The sequence below is a fragment of the Carya illinoinensis genome, chromosome 1 (assembly GCF_018687715.1).
Source record: "Carya illinoinensis cultivar Pawnee chromosome 1, C.illinoinensisPawnee_v1, whole genome shotgun sequence".
NCBI lineage: Eukaryota > Viridiplantae > Streptophyta > Magnoliopsida > Fagales > Juglandaceae > Carya > Carya illinoinensis.
Genome location: NC_056752.1, coordinates 4,088,663 through 4,110,805, shown reverse-complemented (window position 1 = coordinate 4,110,805; position 22,143 = coordinate 4,088,663). Strand labels below are relative to the sequence as shown.

The 22,143-nt window shown below is 35.9% G+C and overlaps 2 protein-coding genes across 3 annotated transcripts; both read right to left on the bottom strand.

Moving 5' to 3' along the window:
- Positions 1 to 240: 240 nt before the first annotated feature.
- LOC122306532 (extra-large guanine nucleotide-binding protein 1) lies at positions 241 to 8,081 on the bottom strand. Of its 2 annotated transcripts, XM_043118963.1 has the most exons (9): positions 7,874 to 8,081; positions 6,250 to 7,723; positions 6,025 to 6,162; positions 5,837 to 5,941; positions 5,564 to 5,749; positions 4,322 to 4,502; positions 2,631 to 2,872; positions 1,896 to 2,059; positions 241 to 1,245 (listed from the first exon to the last, which is right to left on the bottom strand). In XM_043118963.1, exons 2-9 carry the CDS (start codon positions 7,570 to 7,572, stop codon positions 654 to 656), a joined length of 2,931 nt encoding a protein of 976 aa, XP_042974897.1. In that variant the 5' UTR covers positions 7,573 to 7,723; positions 7,874 to 8,081; the 3' UTR covers positions 241 to 653. The 2 variants fall into 2 exon arrangements, with proteins under 2 accessions (XP_042974897.1, XP_042974893.1); XM_043118959.1 differs by having other exon boundaries at positions 6,250 to 8,081.
- A 9,510-nt stretch (positions 8,082 to 17,591) lies between these two features.
- Positions 17,592 to 19,786, bottom strand: LOC122306527 (protein JINGUBANG-like). The gene has a single exon (XM_043118955.1). It carries the CDS (start codon positions 19,227 to 19,229, stop codon positions 17,733 to 17,735), a length of 1,497 nt encoding a protein of 498 aa, XP_042974889.1. The 5' UTR covers positions 19,230 to 19,786; the 3' UTR covers positions 17,592 to 17,732.
- Between the last annotated feature and the right edge of the window lie 2,357 nt (positions 19,787 to 22,143).

The window sequence follows — 22,143 nt, the reverse complement described above, 5'->3', positions numbered from 1 at the left end:
ATTCAACTTTTTCAAATCTCAAAATAAAAATAATATTAAAAAATATTATTCTAATAATATTTTATTCAATTTCCATCCCATCTCAATTTACTATCCAAACATCCCCTAATAGAACTGGCCTCGAATTTCCTTGTCAGGAAGCATATATGTTGTATGCAGCAAAGAAATTGTGTTGATTCTGTACAACCACGATATCATATATATATATATATATATATATAAAGAAAAACGATCGTAGGGTTTGGCTACAATGATACATACATCTAATACATTTCATCTACTCTATTACAAAATGAATATTTTCGAACCATGTTCAAGGATGGGACAACTGCATAAGCAGCATGGTACAAAAATACAACATATCATCAAAGGATCGCTTTACAATATAATGACGGGGAAATATTCCAACATTCAATCATGCAAACTTGTGTAGCAATGAGCCAGCACGTCTAAAGTATGCATTATTGCCGCAAGAAAATCAAACTCACGTTACTGATATGTTCATGTCAATCTCAAGCAGGCAGCAGCAATAGCCCCTGCAAGGAAACAATCTTCTCTTGTCCAGTTTTACTCACAGCTATGCGTGCACAGGCGAAAAAGTAAAATTCTCTGATGAAAGATGACCCATTTACAAGCCTTTTCTGTTCTAGGCATCAAGGAGAGAAGGAGCTCGCCTCTGTGCTATAAATTGAATGCTCACTCAAGCTGAAGTTGGCTCTCTCTTCGTCCCATTTCAGAATCTCCCTTGCATATTTAAGAGCTGCATCAACACTATCACGCTCCAATCCCTTCACCAGAGAAACATACAACTTCCGTCCGGTGAGGGAAGAATAAAGTCTCTTGAACTTCACTGCAATATAGTGGAATGCCAGCAGACCCAGCGAAGGGCTATTATTGATGCTGTTGCTGTTGCTGTTGGAGTGATGACGACTTATCAGCGGGTGAAAATCATCAAACCATTCACACTCGGTCAATGGTACCCGTTCTATCTTTTCCTCAAATAGGTCAAATTTATTTAGTATCAAAAGGAAGTCCATCTGACCAAAGGTTGGATGATTCACAATACTTTCAAATAATTTTCTGCTCTGCATCATATTGTTAGTGATAGAACCACTCCCATCAAAAGAAAACTGGTCATAGTCACTAAGGGCAACACAGAAAATGGCCATGCCAACATCTTCAAACATCTCTAGCCACTTGCAGTTTTCTCCCAAGCCTCTGGCTGGTACTCTAATAAGCTGGTACCTGAGAAACAACCACAAGAATGTTAAGGATCACAAACAAAAGAAGAATGGCTGGTACTCTAATAAGCTCCCAAGCCTCTGGCTGGTATCTATCCCTCTATATCGCGATGATAAAAGAAGAATTTATCATTTTGGGGAAAAAATGAACAAAATACTCATGTAAGGAAAAAATTGAATGTAAAGCGCAATAACTTTGTGCCTTCTATATAGAACTTTAAGGGACCATGCATATGATAGATAATACATCATCTTACACATGTACATCCTGTCAAAAGCACAAGCTAAGGACAGCTATACATGTATAATAGCCTAATAGCCTATGGGTCTGATTACAGAACCAGACCGGGATCGTTGGATATGTCATCCATAGAATGCACACAAATAATATCCACACTAATTTTATCATTGATTAGGGTGTTGAAAGGTCAAACTTTCCATTATGCTGCATAAAACAGATTGGATTAAACAGGATTGATATTGCGTTTGCTCCATATCAGTATATGATATCTACCAATTAGTGATGTGAACTCAAGTTTGATTAGGGAAAAATCATTATCTGAGTTGCTCAACTTTGAGGCACCAAAGAAATAAGGCATTTATCCAACAAACATGCAATTGATCCGCAATGAACATCGGCACCTACAGGCCTACCTGAGTAAAGAATCATGCTGATCGACAGCATCAATGTTATCATCAGCTGCTGATGGGGAAAATGAGAAGTCAACGCAAGCAAGCCCATTTGATGAAGTAACACCCTCAGCAGACAGGATATCCAAATTTGACGGTTCATAGTCTGTTCTCAATATGGCAGTGGCCTAAATAGAAAAAAGTAACATTAGAAAAATTGTCAATAGCTTTTTGTAGGTACCATGGGAAAAAAATAAGTTACAAGCAAAATATTTGTTTAAGGAATGATGAATCAGTACATGAATCAGTACAACAATGATCCTCATTGAGATTGCTGGACAACTTCATGGAAGACTTTTAAACAAAGGTGGTAACCATTATCAATTTAAACCTTAGTCAGTAATAGCTCAATCAGCCTCATGACAAGGCCCAAAGAAGCCGATGGTCCGATGGTCCATGTTGGAAAATGAGTTGAGATTAAGCAACACCTTGCTAAGCTCGGTTAGGCTCAGAAACAGATGTATACTATAGAAACCATCTTGCAACCCTTCAATTACCTGGATCTCGAGCCAATGCTAATTGCTAGTGTTTATAATCAACAACCTCTCTACTAAACGGTATCGCTTTTTCCTAGTAGAAAGAGTGCACCCAAAAACCTTCGCATTGTATGGGAATTTATGACTGAGCATAACCGTTAAACAAAAGTTTTCACAATTATACAAATTTAACCCAGCAGAGGAACATGCAACATGATCTTACCCGCTCTAAGAAATAACTAGCAACAGTTGGTAGCATTTCCAATTCAGTTCTCCGAGTGTATGTGGCCCGAATGGCTGAATCATTCCATAACTCCTCCACCAATGGTGCATATTCCCGAGTAGCAGCTGGAAAGATAGCTTCCAAATTTCCCGACACCATAGTTTTGAGAAGCCAATCAGAGAAATTTTTCAGCCTTGGGCCAACAGAATAAATAGTTTTGTCATCATTGTTAACCCCGTTCCCTGTTGTCAAACAGATACCAGTTTCAGAAACTTGCATTATACAAGGTATCCATGCCTATAATCTACTGAAGCTAATTTGGCAATGTATCAATGTCTGTAAGGTCCTGAAGTAGCTAATTTTGTAGAAAGTTGCAGATCAGTGACCATCATCCAGTTAGTACACTTGATAAAGCAACAAGCCTATCAGACATTTACACTAAATGCCAAGCAGCATACCTAATCCTGCAATGTTAGTTAAGTTCTCATATAAATTAGCATCAATATCTTCTAAACAAACACATGCATAGATGTTAGAACTAGGCAATCCCAGGAAACAAAAATTAAAGGTGCAATATACACCATGAGTTGTTAGTTAAGTCAAACTTATGTTTATTTCCATAAACCCACTTTCCACACCAAGTACCAACAATTAGAACTTAAAGCAACGAGACTTTTACCATCCGAGAAGAATAAAAGGAATCAGAATACGAAGCATGATAATCATAATTCTAAAAAAATGCTACTGTTCAATGTCAAGTTTTTGAATTTTGTACAACATTCAAAATACCATACAAAGAAACAGTGATTAACATTACATATAATGTAGCATCCTCTAAATTTAGAGATATGTTGATAGATCTACATGTGACAGATTAATTAGCACCTTGATCCTGTCATGGTACAACCTATTGGATAAAGGGCAGACTTGGGATGAACTGAGACTTGGACATCCAGGATTCGATTATGCACTAGGATTCTCCTTGGATTACCTGATACATGATGCTAGTAGGTAGGATTGGGATTGTGTATTTGTGATTTATACCCCAGGGGTAGGTCCAAAAGACCCTGCCTTGCTGAGGTTCTACATTATAAAAAAAAAAAAAATAGTATCTTGAAGACTTAGGGGATGCTTGAGAAATGAGATGAGATAAGAATTTTGTAAACAGTAGTGAAATGATTTGTGAATAGTGGTGAAATGGTTTGAGTAAAGATGTTTTATTGGGTTTTGGAAAAAGAGAGAAAATGTTAAATAAAAATATTATAAAGTTAAAATATTGCTAGAATATTATTTTTTAATATTATTTTTGTTTTGAAATTTGAAAAAATAATACTAAGTTTTGTGTTTTGTTTGAAAGTTTAGAAAAGTTATAATGATTAGGTAATAATTAGATGAAAAGGTTGAAAATTTGAAATTAAAAAGTGTTTGTTTCTTGGTATGTTTGGAAAGAAAATTATCAGAAATTTTGAGATGAGATGAAATGAGGATACTTTCCCAAACATGCCCTTAGTCCCCATCTAAAGCAACATTTAAGAAAGGGGAAAAAGAGGGAAAATACTTCAAATAGAGTAACTTAACCTTATTACGAGTCCTTATACCCACAAACGAGAAAACCATGTAATATTCATGACATATGCATGTACAAGCTAAAAATAAGAAGGGACACTGGCAGACTTGACTTGAACTCATACCTGAGGAGCCAATTTTACTAGAGGAAGGCTTTTTTTTCAACTCAATGAGCCCTTCTTCTTCAAAACGCTCACGCCCCTCAAGGAGTATACCAAGATATCTATATACATTGCTCTGAATCTTCAACTTCATACTTTCCCGCTCTTCCTCAGAAAAAGGAACATCTTTATAAAGAATCTTGGTCTGAACATGCATAAAAAACCAAAAATAAGCTATTTGAGAAATAATGTATGAATTGGAACATGACTTTTGAAAGCATCTTTTATTAATGTTAGCAATACACCCAATTGACCTTTGACCGACAACCTCACTCTGCAACCTTTCTAACAGGTGAGGAAGTGCCTTTTCAGCTACAGCACATTAGCTCTTCATGACAAAAGTAGTCCCTCTATAGAATAAATGAAAGTGGAATAGAATCTAAAATCCCAAGTACTTGGGGCCAATTACATATATCCTTCTCCACCATTTGACTTTATCCAGGGTAGATCCTCTGTTTTTAGGTTTCAAATTCATAAAGTGCAAAGTTACAGTTTGTGTAGCTAAATCCAGAAAAAAGACTCGTACATCAAAGCAAAAAAGCACCAAGCTCCCAAATTCGAATCTCATAACCTCCAAGCACGTTAATAAGAAAATTTGCGGTAATACTTAAAGATATCACATTACATGATAACGTCAAACAATGTCACATGAGTTCTTCTAGAAGCAGCAGGGTTCTTCTAGCAGCAGCAGGATAAAAAGGAATTTAAACGCTCCACTAGAGAGAGACTTATGAACCACAAATACGCTTCCCAAAAGTTATCATGATTACGATCTGCCAACTACATCTGATTACAACATACCATCGAGAAAATAGAATGATGATATCACTCTTAAATGTTAGACCCCTTGCAAAACTTTCTTTCACATCAATTCTATTTGATAAATTTGATTTATTGATATGCTAAGATCTCTTTCTATAGTAAAAAAATGGAAGTCCTCTAAGAGAAGGGGATACAAAATGCCTGGAGCTATATGGCATTTATATGGTCAGATTTGATAACTGCCTTGTAAATAAGGCAGTACCCAGCATGCCGTGGCCTAATTGGCATAACCCCTAGCCTCCAAAATGGAGGTATGGAATTCAAAACACCCCCCCCCCCCCCCCCCCCCCCCCCCCCCCCCAAAAAAAAAAAAAAAAAAGAAAAAAGAAAAAAAAGGCAGTGACCAGCATAGGATTAGGCACATAATTGCACTGGGTTATTTACCTGCTTAAATATAGTACTTGCACCAGATCCATTATATCCAACTAAGAGAAGCTTCTGAAGTATTCTCTGCTCAAAGTAGTCAGGGACAGTTTTATTAACCAGACTGCTTACTTGTTCTCCACAAGAATTCGAGAATTTAGAAGGAACGGGCAGGGACAAGAGAGTACAAACAAGCTTTGTTCCAGGCTGAAAAGTAACATGAAAATTTTATGAATATGGCAATGTAAATTGGATAAAGAGAGGCAGAAACAAATATTCACGAAGAAACAGTACCTTGCCCCAAATATACCCTCTTGTATTCTTCTGTCCCTCTTCTTGGTATGACCCATCATCATTCAACCAAAAGTGCGGGTTCCCAGCACACTGAACTCCTGCCAACTGCAATATTCAACAAACAGATCTTAACTATCCCCGCATGTCAACCAGTTCTGAACATACTTTTGAATGTATAGAAACTCAACCTGTAACATGCGAAGCTCTACTTTAGTAATCTCCCGACCATTTATAAAAACTTGCGTGTTTCCGTTGCTAGCATCTTGCCTGATGGAACCTCCAACATTCAAGTGGGGACTAATAATCTTTGAAGGCTTCTGTCCTTCCTGTTAAATTCAACAGAAAGATCAAATTCCATAATTATGCAACAAACTTAAATAACAGAAAAAAATTTGCAAAGTATATCAATTCACCTTTCCCCATAGACCAGATACTTTATCATACCAATAGTTCCCTGGTTTGAGCTTCTTTGGTGGGTTTGCGCAGGTCTGCAATAATACCAGCTCCTCATGTGAAAGAGGTTGTCCGTTCACACAAACATGCTGCGGTGGTAGTTGATTTGCTTCACACTTCTTCTCACTCCTCATGATCTGTCGAACCTCCAAGTCATTAAGCAGCCGCTTAAGCATCCGAGAGCACTTCCCCAAATTTTCTCGTTTTGACTCGTCAATCGGGAATCCAATGCAGGTAACGCATTTCCTACCTTCCGGCATTGATCCCATAGCTCGAAGCACACAATTACTACAATATTTTGCATCACAAACAATGCAAACCTCCTTTTCGGTGAACCTGTTTCCCTTAAAGCACCGATAGCATGATCCTTTCTTCCCTTTCGTTCGTGGCACTCTCTTCGCAGGCATATTCTCAGGCTCATCCTGAGTACATTCCTCATCAAAAGCACCATCGGACTCAACATCACGGAAAGTTACAACTGGGGTTCGCTTAACATCATAATTCGATTCATTATTGCAGTCCACAGCCTTAATAGAAGAAATTCGAGATGATGGGTAATCAAAACTCAAAACTGATTCATTTGACACCCAATCTGCTTGATTCAAATCATTATTTATGTCTAAACTCTCCTTCCGACCATTAGAAACCCTCAATGAGCTTCCTTGTGACTTATCCAAAATATCAGAAAACTCTATCGTGCTTGAGCTCCCAGCTCCACCTAATAACTCGTGGGAAAGCTCATGGCTGATGGACGAAAACCCCAATGCCCTCGAGCTGTTAGCTACATCAGACAAATCACCGGACCCATAATGCCCATTCGAATATTCTAACACGCCTGAGCTAGTAAACTCACCCGACACAACACAACCTTCATTTCCCGTATCTCTCTCCTCAAAGGCAATCACAGAAGTAGGAGACACAGTTGCTTCAGAAACTAACTCTAGATCTTTGCACTGACGAACACTTTCATTATCTCGGTCGAACGCAATCACGGAAGTCGGGGAAACCACAGTAGCAGAATCAGAACCTAACGTTATTAGCTCTTTGGAGAACTTTTTGCTCCGAGGATCGGGAGCTAAGAGTGGCTGTACAACGGGCAGGGACAGTTTATCCGACAAGGAGACCTGGGCGACCACGGCCGCCACGGGAATTCGCTCAACGTTGATTGGAACGGCCCGGGGGAGATCGTACGTTACGGGCGGGCCACTGTATTCCACCGCAAACGAGTACTCGGCACCATTCACGGCGTCCGAAGTTTCAACCGGAGGCACCGCCGCTAACATAGTCTAAACAAACTTAATCCGAATTTCAACACAAACCCGAATTCCAATCCTCACCGATTAAAACACGGAGCTCTAAGCCTATCTTTCTTGAGCTCCAAATTGAAAAGCAAAGAAAGAGTTCCTCAAACCCCTTGTTACTTGGAAAGTAGCCCTAATTTTCGGGTTAATCGTGTAGATAATAGAAAAAAGGAGAAAGAACGTTAACTGTAAGAACTGAAAAAGTGTGTGGAATTGAACTTTGCTTGGAAGCAAAGAGAAATGGAAATAGTAAAGGAAAGGGTTGGAATATGATTTTGCATACCTGGTTGGAGGAGTGGAAGAAGAGAAAAGGAATCGGGAGAAGAATGAGGAGGAGGCGGAGGAAAATATTGGGGAAATCCAAAGCCAGAGAGTTCTGTTTGTAAAATGTGTTTGGTTTGGTGGGTGAAGGAAAATGTGTGTATTGGGAAAGCGTGAGGGAGGAAAAAGACAGCATCGGAGAACAGCGACCGTGTTCGGAGTGGGAATCATATATTTACCCTTTTTTCTATTTTAATGTGTTTGGTTTTGTTGGACTAAAGGTAGATAAGGTGGGGGTGGGGGTGGGGTTGGGACCCCCATTCAACGACGGAAAAACATGCTCATCATTGTGGCGTGAATGAATGCTAAAATCCTCATTTAAATTCTGAATTCAAATTTTGTGAAAGTGAACTCTTGTAAAGTTAAAAAGAGCATTCTCTACGGAGATTCAGCTATATTTTCGGTACTTATCTTTATCCGTAATTATCCGTAATTATCAATAATGCTTGATATTCTTTTAATATCCTATTTAGATATTGAGTTAAATTAAGATGTTTTAAATTTTTTATAAATAATAGTAAATTAAAATGGTGAAATAAATTTTATAAAATCTTATTAAAATAAGTTTAGATGTGTTTAGACGTTACGATAAATTTAAATATAAGATTTATAAAAAATTAAAATATTATAAATTTATGTGTAAAAAACTGTTGAGTTAAAAAATATTTTTAGTCACATGAATGTGAACGCAAGTTTTGCGTAATTATCAATCAACTATTAAAAATGAGATTTTTTATGTAAATTCTAGATTTATTTACTTTTTTTTAAACAAAAATATATAGAAATTAGACACCATTCCATATTTATCTATTTCTTTTCAAAAGAAATGTATATAAATTGTACATCTTGAAACTGTAAATATTATTTTTTATTTTTTATTATTAAAATGAATTAAAGTTACTATTTATTAATCATTACTTCATTTTTCATATTTTGGTATTTAAAGAATTGAATGTGGGAGTTCTATACAAAGATCTTATTAAAAAAAATACAAATTATAATATATTATATCTATTTTATAATTAAAAAAAAATTTATAATCTAAAGTACATTGTCAAGTCATATAGCATATTAATTTGTATTTTAATTCGTAAGTTTTTTAATATATCTTTAATGAATTAAGTATATAGACTAAAAAGCATAAAGTGCAAGTTTTTCTTAAGTTTTTATTTATTTTAAAGATTCAGAGAATAATGAGCAGGTTTGGTATTATTATTTTATTATCCAAATTAGCATTACAGCTTCAATAATTAAGTATTTGTTTTTTTAAAATGAATATATAGGGAAAAAGAATAGTAGGGATTATGGGCTTGGTGGGGACTGGATGGTTATGTGGGCCCGTGGGGGGACCAATTCGTAAAACGGCAATGAGAATTTTGTCACTTTGTGGGCTATAAAGTACGGCTGCTGGCTACACTTTTTTCTCGTGAAACTCGTGACTGTGGCTAGTGTTAGTGTAGGTTGGTCAGGAATTACTAGGATTCCACTGTCACGTATCAGGAAATATCTCGAGTATTTTTAAATATTTTTAGATATTTATTTTTAAAACTTTTTTTAATATAAAATATTTTTTAATTTTAAATATTTTTTTTTCTTCTCATTATTAAAATTTTTCTAAAATTTTAAACAAAATATAAAAAAATAATAAAATTTTTTTAAATTTTAAAACAAAATTAATATTACAAAATTATATTAAGTCAATTTTTTAACTTTTTAATATTTTTATTCAATTTTTTCTTTTTTATTTATAAAAATCTAATAAAATATTTTAACTCAAACAATTTTATTATTATTTACAAACTATTTAATTATTATTCACATGTATTCTAAAATATTGTAAGTATTCAATCTAGTACTAAAACTATTATATCTGAGAATTTTAACTCATCTAATAATTATAATTTTATCAAATTTTCAAACAGAATATATTAAACAATTCAATTTTTTCAAATTTAAAAATAAAAAATAATCTTTTATTCAATTTTAAACTTTTAATTTTCATCTCAACTTATCTAATCTCAACTCATTATCCAAACCTCCCTACACCATTAAATCATAAAATTGCATAGGATTCTAATTACCCTTTTATAGAAAAGAAGAAAATAATTCTAATTATTCCAGTACCAATTTCATGATGGTGAGCATTAGATCATAAGTTCGTTTGCTTGCTTGCTAGCTAGCTAGCATTCATCTTTTTGTTTTTTGGTAATTATATTCTTTCCATTATTCCTCATACATCAATTCATTTTTATCTCATGTTTTAACGTCTATTATTTTTATACAAATAATATGTTTCTCTTAGAGAAGTGTGTTAATCATGTTATATATAACAATTATGCTTTTGTGATTGTTGGTAATTATATATTAAAGGAAATAAATATTAAAAATAAATAAATAAATATTTGTTATAACAGTTATATATCATTCTAGACATAAATATATAGTACTATAAAAAAATGTATACTCTTGTATCATAAGTTGAGAATTTGTTCATATTAACATATTTGTGGTTGTTGAAAGAAATCAGTTATTGATTTGGAATAACCAAATCAATCACTAATTAACAGCATAAATAATTTTCTCTCACTTTGTATGAACATGTTAAAAAGTAATTAAATAGAATACATAGAGACAAGCAATTTTTATGAAGAAAACCTATTTAGTGTTGGAGGAAAAACTATGGAACCGTAGTCCACCCAAATATCCACTATCAACAAATAATGGGTATGTAATTGTTCTCTAAATAAAATTAGAGGTATACAGTCGACAATAATCCCAAGACTCACTTTATTAGCAACCAAACAATATGATTATGAGATACCTCACCAAAATGTGTTACTATTCACAACCGGCCTCTACACCAGGAATACTACTCCAAATCTAATATCCATTGTTCAGATTGTAAACTCTGGAGTTGTGAACGTGCCTACAAAATCTCAGCTCAGTCAAACCACATACAACTCCAATTAAAGAGTATAATTAAAGCTAGACGAGTTCCTTTGTTTTGGCTTGTGTCTTTTCCTCTCCCAATATCACTCTCATGTTTTTCATTTGTTATCCCCATTCCCTAATAACAACTGCACTTAGGTTTAAAATCTAATTAAATTGGGCCTAAATTCTCTCTCCATGTGGGTATAATCGTCCCACATGGGCCATCTTCCATATAGGAGAGAACCAAACACAACAGCGATAATTTGCTTTGTTAAGAAAATATCTACATATACAATTGTCCCTGATTCTAAGGGATAATAATCTGCCAACAACTATGGAAACTTTGACCATTATACTAAGGAGCAGTCAGTGCAAAGGTCATCCTTGTATCCTTGTATCAGTGCAACGGTTATCCTTTTAGGCAATTGATTTGCAGTTTACATTTCCTTGTATTTACCTTGTATACAATCAGTATATATAAATGTGAGTCTTGTGAACTAGATCAGGCATCTAGAATTGTTTTCATTATATTTCTTACATGGTGTCAGAGCTTTAACACGACCTTTGTCTCTTTTATTTTTTTCCAATGGCTTCCACTCCAGTGATTCCCGCTAGTGTCCACATCACTGTTACCATTAAACTTACTAAAGACAATTATCTCTTGTGGAAAGCTCAAATAGAACCATACTTACATTGGCAAAGGCTTTTCGGCTTTGTTGATGGTTCCATAACCCAGCCACCCACTCATATAACCAACCATGCAGCAGCAACGTCTGATACTGCTCCTTTGGAAATCCCCAACCCCACTTACCCTGTCTAGTTTGATCAAGATCAAGTGGTGCTAAGCACACTAGTCTCCTCTTTGTCTGAAAATATTCTGGCTCAAATGGTGGGAATCTCCACCTCTAGAGAAGTTTGGATCGCTTTGGAGACTATTTTCTCCTCTCATTCATGTGCTCGTGCCATGCAAACTAGACAACTACTATCTGTCATGAAGAAAGAAAATCAATCCATCTCTAATTATTTTCAAAAGATCAAGACTCATCTAGACACTTTAGCCGCTATTGGTGAGCCATTGGTGCCTCATGAATTTAAGTCCTATCTACTTGGTGGGCTCGACTCCACCTATAATGCAATTGTCATTGCTATCGTTACTCGGTCCAATCCAATGCGTAGAGAAGATTTATTCAATCATCTCCTCAATTTTGAGTTGCGCTTGGAACAACACAACCTTGCTCTTGAAGCAGCTATTGGTTCCATCAACACTGCTACACGATCTGAAGGCTCTTGGCCTTGAGGAGGCAAACATTCTTCTCACCAACAATCTTTTTGTTCACAACAACCATATTCTTCTCCTCAATGTCCTCCATAGCAATCTTATCAACACAACAATTTTTTAGGACGAGATCGAAATGGACGTGGAAAAGGCAGACCTGGTCAACAATCATCTTCTCGAACACTTTGTCAAGTCTGTGGTAAAACCGGCCATACAACCATTCAATGTTACCATCGCTTTGATCAGACCCAACATGGTGGCCTACTTAACTGTTCAACAGTCCACTCCTGATGCAAATTGGTATCCTAACACCGAATCTACCAATCATCTCACTAGTGAATTTCAAATTTTCAATATTCACTCTGAGCCTTAAACAAACATTGACCAGATATAAGTTGGCGATGGTGCAAGTTTACACATACACAACATTGGATCCTGCAACTTGCATGCTCCTTCCCACAAATTTTATTTACCACATCTTTTACATGTTCCTCACATTCAGAAGAACCTTATTTCTGTTAGTCAATTTGCTAATGATAATCATGTCTTTATTGAGTTTCACTCCTCTTATTTTTTAGTGAAGGATGAAACCACCGAGAGAATACTATTGCGTGACAAAACTAAAGATGGTCTATCTCCTTTCCCTTTCGTTGTCTCTTCTTCTACTCAACTACAATCCTTTACTTGTCAATGTGTTCCTCTTGAAATGTGGCACTCTCGAATGGGACATTCATCATACCAAACTTTTCGGCGCCTCATTTCTCAGTTCTCCCTTCCAATTTCAACAAATAAAGCTCTTGGCATTAGTTCCAGCTGTCAACGAGGAAAACACCGTCTCAACAAAACGGCTCCGTCGAATGAAAATACTGTCATGTTGTGAAAACTGGTTTGTCACTTTTTTCTCATAGTTTGGTTCCTCTTTCATTATAGGATCATGCCTTTTTAATGGCCATATATCTCATTAATCGACTTCCCATAACTTCTTTTAATACGACACCTCTCCAAAAATTATTTGGTCGTGATCCTAATTTTTCCCTTACGAGTGTTTTCGACTGTGCATGCTACCCCTTTCTTCAACCCTTTAATCTTAATCACCTTGATTTCCGTTTGAAGCAATGTGTGTTTCTAGGTCTCAGCAATATGCATTGAGGATACAAATGTCTCGACCCATCCACAGGCAAAATAATAGTGTCTCAACACGTGGTCTTTGATGAACATGTATTCCCTTTCTCTCAAACAACACATGTCTCTCCTCCACCCAATTCATCTCAACCAGACACTATTCTCTTGCTTTTTTCCATTAACTTCCAGTCAAGCCCCCATACAGCCACTTCGCCAACTCTCTTCCTAGATGATGCCACGATGTCGGCTCCTATGGCCTCTCCACCTGCCCTCTCTGACTTGCCTACTATGTCACCCTCTAATTCTCCCTCTTCACCAACTCTTTGTTCCTCACCATCATCATCTCATGATTCTCTTGCTCTTGCTATTGCAATTGAAGCTCCCGCGGCTCATCCTCACCAAATGAGGACTTGATCACAGAATCACATTATCAAGCCAAAATCCTTCACTGATGGTACAATCCGTTACTCTCTACCCAAAGCTTTACTCACTATGTGTTCTATGCCTAAAGCTCATTCCAGTTATATTGAGATAAGCAAATATGCTGAATGGAGGTCTGTAATGGATGCTGAGTTTTCTGCACTAATGAAAAAGGCACCCAGTCGTTAGTTCCTGCTCATCCAAAATTGAATGTTGTTGGCTCCATGTGGGTTCTTAAAACTAAGAAGACGTTTGACGGCACTCTTGACAGACGCAAGGCCTGATTAGTAGCTAAAGAATACCATCAACAACAAGGTATTGATTTTGATGACACTTTCAGTCCGGTTGTCAAGCCTACGACAATCCATCTAGTTCTTAGCATTGCCGTATCTCACAACTGGGAAATCCATCAAATTGACGTCCAAAATGCCTTTCTTCACGGTTTCTTAGCTGAAGAGGTTTACATGCACCAACCCATCGGCTATGCGGACCCCAACTTCCCGACGCACGTCTGCAAGCTTCATAAAGCTCTTTACGGTTTGAAGCAGGCACCCCATCCCTAGTATTCAAGACTCAGTAATTATATTCTTACCTTGGGCTTCATCAATTCAAGTTCAGACTCGTCTCTTTTCATCTATACAACAGGCTCAGTTCAGTTGTTTCTCCTAATCTACATGGATGATATTGTGGTCATAGGCTCCAGTTCACAAGCTATCTCTCATCTTATCCAGGATCTTAGTCATGAGTTTGGCGTAAAGGATTTAGGTGTCATAAGCTTTTTCTTGGGTATTGAAGCCTCTAGTACCTCTTTTGGTCTTTTTCTCTCCCAAAGATAATATATCTATAAAATTCTCAAGCGCACAAATATGATAGAAGCAAAGCCCGTGTTATATCCGATGTCATCCTCGCAACAACTCTCTCTGTTTGATTGTGCTTCTTGTGATGATCCCTCACAGTATCGTAGCGTCGTTGGCGCTTTACAATATTTATCCTTGACTTGGCCAGACATCTCTTATGCCGTCAATAAAGTTTGTTAGTTCATGCACAAACCAATTGAAATTCACTGGTCGGTTGTGAAGCGCATACTCTGCTATCAGAAATTCTCCATCGACTTTGGTCTACACATTCGACTAGACGCATCCACTCAGCTCTCCATTTATTGTGAAGCTGATTGGGCTGGCTGCTCCGATGATCGCCGCTATATGTCTGACTATTGCATCTATTTCGACCCCAACTTGATTTCCTGGAATTCCAAAAAGCAACCAACTGTTGCATGCTCCAATACGGAAGTAGAATACAGAGTCGTTGCTCATGCCACAACTGAGTCACTTTGGCTTCAGTCCCTATTGCGTGAGCTTGTGTTTTTCTTTCCCTTGTGTTTTTCTTTCCTCAAGACTCGTTGTTTGGTGTGATAACATATGGGCCACTTATCTCACGGTGAACCCCGTTTTCCATGCCCGCACCAAACATGTGGAAATTGATTACTACTTTATTCGGAAAAAGGTACAACAAAAGTCACTTGAAGTTCGTTTTATCTCAAGCCGTGATTAACCCGCTGACGTTCTTACGAAGCCTACCGTCTTAGCCAAATTTTCACTCATGCAAGACAAACTTAATGTGGTTCTCTCCCCGTTGAGTTTGTTAAGAAAATATCTACATATACAATTGTCCCTGATTCTAAGGGATAACAATATGCCAACAGCTATGAAAACTTTGACCCTTATACTTAGGAGCAGTCAGCGCAATGATCATCCTTGTATCATGTCGATAATTTTAGGCAATTGATTTGCAGATTACATTTCCTTGTATTTTCCATGTATACAATCACTATATATAAAAGAGAGTCTTGTGAACTAGATCGAGCATTCAGAATTGTTTTCATTATATTTCTTACATACTTTCACTGTGAAAGTTAGTTTTTATTAACGAGTTTTTACTCACCAAAAATTAAAACGATGAAAATGCTAAAACTTGAATTGTCGTGAAAAATGAAAAAGTAAAAATCAAGTTTTCTTATAATGATAATTAATTCAATTGTTGAAATTATATATATATATATATACACACATATCAGTGGAGTTAAAACTCATTTTCAGTGCATGAAGTCACCATGGCGGCAGAAAAAGCAGAATGCTAAAAATCTGACCGGTCAAAAGATGCGATCGATATTCATGACCAGCGAAACATGAAAGTTTATACTTTCAACCTACCACAATATTTCAAAGCACTAAAAAACTTAATTGGATGTAGATCATCGATAATTATGAGAGATGCATGCATGGAGAAAAGCCTTATTCTAATTGATTCTTCGAAAAATGCTTTAATTAATTTTTGATAATAATAAACTTAAAAATTAACATATGATATGATATAATACATTATATTAAAAAAATTAATTATAAAATACATCATGAATCTTTCTCATTCAAGCCGAAAAGCATGGCTTACCAAAACGCATGCTGATCATGAAGACTTTTATTTCCTTGATTTTACCGGCAAGCTGGAAGACTGGTACTTTCGTGTGGTAGAAACTTCAAAACTTTGATTCGTTTCACACCAGGCAAGTATCAGAAAGTCGTCGTTTTAGGTTTTTATCCGCACTTTTTGGTACAAAAGGACAAGGTGAACTGCAGTACTAATTATTCTTCCAAATTTTCAAAGGCATGCTTGCAGCTTCTTCTTGAAGATATATCTCAGCAACAAATTATTCGTCTTGTTTTTCTAGCTCCTTACTAACAAATATAATATCAGCAATGGATCAGTACTCATGACTTAGAACATAAAGGGTTAAGTAATTAAGATTTTATTTAGATTTAAAAAATATTTTATCTCATTTAATTTTATTTATAGCTTTAAACCAATGACGAAGTCACGTTGGGACAAGGAGCCATGGCCTTCTAGAAATTTGAAAAATATATATATATTAATTTTCTTGATTTAATAAAATAATATTAATTTATCATGTATTGTCCCTCATCTAAAAATTATTTTGGCCGCTCTATAAAATTTAATCTAATATAAAAACGAAATAAATAAAACACATCTCATATAAAATAAAATACATATTTTTATTATAAATAAAATTTAAAAAAAATATAACTATAACTAGTAATATTTCTAACATCTTTCCATTATTTATATTGAAAGAGATATAACTAAGAATTTTAATTTAGATTCAATACTTGATAATTTTGTTTGTTTAAAAGAACGCAAGTTAGAATTTTGGACACTCTATACTTATTTTGTTTAATATATTTATATGAATGTCTTTATATTATTTCAATGATATATTATTCTTGACATATCAAATACTTTTTTAATATATAAGTTGTATTAAATGTATTTTATTTTTATTATAAATCTTTCTATCAAATTATTATATATCGTAAAAAAAATTGTATAAAAGTAGAACAAAAAATATTTTATGTATATTATTCTAGTTTTATTTGACCCTCCTAGAGTAAATTCCTAATTCCGCCATTGCTTTAAATCATTAATGAATTTGACATATAAGGCTTTAATCAGCCTCATTATGATGATCAACACAATCATGCAGTAGATTCCAATATTTAGGCTGCATTTTGATATTGTTAAGCTGAATTGAGTTGAGTTGAGTTGAGATAAAAGTTAAAAGTTAAATAAAATATTGTTAGAATATTATTTTTTAATATTATTATTGTGTTAGAATTTGAAATGGTTGAATTGTTTATTATATTTTGTGTTGAAATTTAAAAAAATTGTAATAATTAGATTAAATAAATTGAAATAAGTTGAAATGAGTTAGAGAATCCAAATTGGACATTAGTCGATTTCCTTTCATATATATATATATATAGTGAGAATATATAATTAATTATATTATTCACAGATCGAACGACCCAGCCAAATCCTCCGATCTTTCTTTTTAATTACGTTTCTGAACAAAGGAAACAAAAAAAAAAACGAATCAAATATATTGTGAAGCTGCTAGCTAAGCCAGTCTTATGTGACAGCATGCATGCATTGCATGGGGACAATATCGGATATCAAATTCACACAGTAGGTACTTTACACGTACGTACTTCAAATACCATCATGCGCGGTTGGAGAAGCTTGGGGCTGACTTCAAAGGGAGCACCGGAGTACCGTTGTGCCGTACTTGATTATCAATATTCTGTTCCATGGTTATTGGCCCTTCCTCCGAAACCTTCCACACCTTCACGGACTCGTCCAAACTGCCACTGTACAAAATCCACCGCTGCTGCTCCTTGGCCGTTGATTTGTGATCCTTTCCCACGACCAAACACTTGACCGGCCCGGTATGACCCGTCAACACCGACAAGCATGTGTGCTCTGATCCCTCCAATCTCGTCGTTCTCTTCCACACACATATCCCCATGTCTGCTGATCCGCTTAATACAAGCTTCCCAGCCGTGGCTAAGCACAAAACTGCCAGTTTATGGCCTTTCAATACCCCGCCGTGCGAAAGAGAGTTCTCGCGCTCCCAGTAGTTAACAAGCCCGTCCGATGAGCCGCTGTAAACTAAGGTGCCTTCAGGATCAACAACCAATGCTGTCACCGCGCACTCTTGCTTCAACAACGTTTGTGAAAAGAAATGCTTCGTTCCCTTCCCTTGTACCTCTCTGCGCCAAACCTTGATGGTACCATCGGCAGAGCCAGTGAACACTAAGCCGTCAAAACCCGCTACCAAGGTATTCACGGCGTCGTCATGAGCATTGATTGATTCCAAGCACTTGGAGTCTGAGATTCGCCAGACTTTGAAAGTCTTGTCCCAAGAAGCTGAATAGAGTAGAGATCTATCTTCGCTCAAGCTAAGGCACGAGATGGCATCATAGTGTTTGATCCATACTACGCTGCGGTGACGCCTCACTTCCACGTAGTTCTTTGGTTTCATCGAGCTTTTGAGATAATCTCCCACGGTTGGAAGCGTCCCTACACGCTTGTGAACGCTTGGATTCTTCGATGATATCTTCCACACTCGGATCCTCCCGTCTTGATGACCCGTAAAGATCCTCTTCCCAGCAATGACTATTGCTTTAACCAACCCGCTATCCGATTTGAACCCAGAAAACTGTCGTTGATTCTTCCAGACCCGGATGTTCTTGCTATCGGACCCAGTATACAACAAGTCCCCTGCGGCTGCCATTGAGTATATATGGCCTTCTTCCCGGACCAGCGAGCCGAGAAGTGCGTTGCCCGAGACATCTGAGGAAGGATTATGCTGATCATGATCAGGATGAGGAGACCACATGTGGCATGACCATGGGGACTCGGTTAAAGGAGACGTGGACGTCGTCGAAGGCTCGTAAGCACCAGAAGTACTGTTGTCCAACACCATTAGAGGGTCGGTGACGTCGTAGTCAGGAGCCGGAGAACTCTCCGACTGGACCGAAGCGTTGCTGCTCCTGCTCGGACGACTAATATTATAGCGATCACCGCCCTCCTCCTGATCACAGCCATCATCCGGATTATCCGGATTCTTAAGCCTGCCAAATTTTTTCCCACGTTTGTTTCCCTCTTGATCCGAGAATATTCGGCGCCCTCTTGACGTGCTTCTCAGTTTATACATCTCTCACCAGTATGTATATATTACACAAAAAGAACAATAACAAGAAAAATGTGGATTCTTGTATGACACTAGTGTGTATATATGTGTGTATTCATATATATATATATATACACACACTAAAAAGAATAAAGAGGAAAACCAGGCATTAAGAAAACCGAAAGCTTGAAGAATAAAGAACAGCTGATAGCGATGGCCAGAGAGAGAGAGAGATAGGGGAGGTAGGAATTTCTGATACGAGAAATTTCTGTTGGGCGGTTAGGTAGGTGCTTTTGTGCGGTTAAGGTTTTATTCTTGTAAACAACACTCTTTTTCTCTGCAGTAACTTTGTGATTGCTGGAATTCCTAATCACATCAGGCCACTCCGATGTGCAACCTGGCCGTTGGACAGGCAGAAAGCTGGGGAATTACGAGTCTCCGGTGGGACAAACAGTGTCCGGTTCCTCAAGACAATCAGGCACCGGAGTTTGTTTGGTTTTACAGATCAAACTGACGTTTGAAGACTCTAAGAAGAAGAGCCGAAGACGAAAGATATTGAAACTTCTATTTGTACAAGGAAACTGTCATTTGACCTGGTCTATGTCCTAAATTTAATCATTTGACTCCTGCATAAATGTGGTAAAGAGGATTTTTAGGGGTTAATTCCGTAATAAGCCGATCGTGTCCAATATTTTTTTGATAAGTTAGACGAATCTATTATGATCTTGGAAGGTTTTTTTTTTTTTTTTTTTTTTAATAATAAACTCAATTTTTTTTCCCAAAAAGAATTTTCGTTATCCATCCTAAAATTATATATAATGTTACTTTTTTTCTATATATTTTCTCTACAAATTTTTGAAAAGAAATAGTATTTTTTGTAACGCCACATTCTCATATGTTTGAGAAGTTATCTCTTATAACCTGATAAACATTTCACCAATTTCTATTATATCTTTCAAATTTAAAATATATTTGCAAAGACTCCAAAGTTAGACATAAATTTCTCTAATGTAACTAACGGCACATATCAATCCATCAACCCCTTAACACAATTATCCAAATAAAAATAAATCAATCTCTCCACATGTTTCTATTAACATAATGAAATGAAATAATACATTAGTCTTCATAATCATCTACACATACTGAAATCAAACTACTTAGTAAATATGTCTACCAATAGCACTAGTACCCCGAGGTACTCAACCACTGTCTTCAGCTATTCTTGCCACATACATTATTACTGGTTCTCAGTTGTATCATCAAAGTTATCTGAAAATATTATAGAGATAAGGGGTAAGTTATCAACAACTTAGTAAATAACGAAACTATACTAATATGTAAACAATAACATTTACAGATTTTGGATTGCATAACAAAACTTTTACTTTCAAAATACAGAATTAGAAACGATTGTTTTCAGAATGCATAAACAGAACATATTACAAAATAACAGAGCGAAGTTTTCACAAAATTTCTTATTCCAAAAAAATTCCTTTAGCATATCATAAACTGAAATATCCTCTTCATATTACATCAGAGTATCATATCGAGTGGTAGGGTTATAAATCACCATTATACCCGTGGCTGGATTGTATTCTATATTTCATCCCATGTTAGTGTTATAAACCACCATTATACCCATGACTGGGCCGTATTCTATGTTTCACCCTAGTTGTAGGGTTATAAACCACCATTATACCCGTGATTAGGTCGTATTCCATGTTTCACCTCATGGTAGGGTTATAAACCACCATTATACTCGTGGCTGGGCCGTATGCTACTATTATACTCATGGCGGGGTCATATGCCACTATTATACCCATGGCGTAGCCGTATGCCACTATTATATCTATGGCAGAGCTTTAACAGAAATAGAACATACATATTATTAGAAACGAATCATATTCATATGCAAAATCAGAAACTCATGCTAAAGTTTTTCAGTTTACATATCATATTAGAATAGAATTCTGAGTAGTTTCAAATCATTTCATATATTCAACAAAGCAAAATCAAAATATCTTCATTTTAACCGCAACAAAACTTTAAGAATCTCATTTTTGTTCTTTTTACAAAATTCAGAAATATTATACAAAAGAAGCTCATGTCTACACCATTCATGACAAAAGTATTTTCTCTTTCATACAAAATTCATGAGTAATGCCAGAACAAATAATTGAGGTTATTTTTCAGATTTCTTTTCAAAAACAAACATGCATATTTTCAAAAGTCAACTTCATTTTATCTTTCTTTTTTTTTTTTTTTATGCAAAGTCTAATATAAAAACACTTCTCAACCTTTGCTGCGCGTTAACTTAGTCTTGAGTTTGACCTCTATATGTTTCACCACCTAAATAAGAAAATATTCATTGAATTTTAATGATCGAAAATCATCACCACTAATTCTATTGACTATCATCAGTACATAAATTAGTCAATAAAAAACAATCATGTAATCCAACTCTTGCGGCTATGGTTACATGTCAAATGAATATTCCTATTCCTTAGTTAACAACTACTCTTGACATGTTACCAAAGTCAAATATTCACAAATAAATACAATACCCACTTCAAACAACCTCTGAGTTACTCATTAACTCCCAAAAGCAACTTATAACAGTTCGAATAAATCACTCATCCATTCCAATCTACCATATATTTATACATACTGTCATATCCCAACAGAATAGCCACTTAAATGACTCAAACAACCAACAACACTAACCCGACCAGCAGTATATACAAGAGAAACAACCCCATTATAGATCCTACTATTTAAACATAACCCAATAAAATTTCTAACAACTTCCAACCCTAACAATTCCAAATCCATCCAACATCCTCATCAAAGTTTCACGTAATTCACTAATTTATTCATGATTACCAAAATAGCACAAAACTTATACTCGACGAGTATAACAGGATTTTCTAAGCTT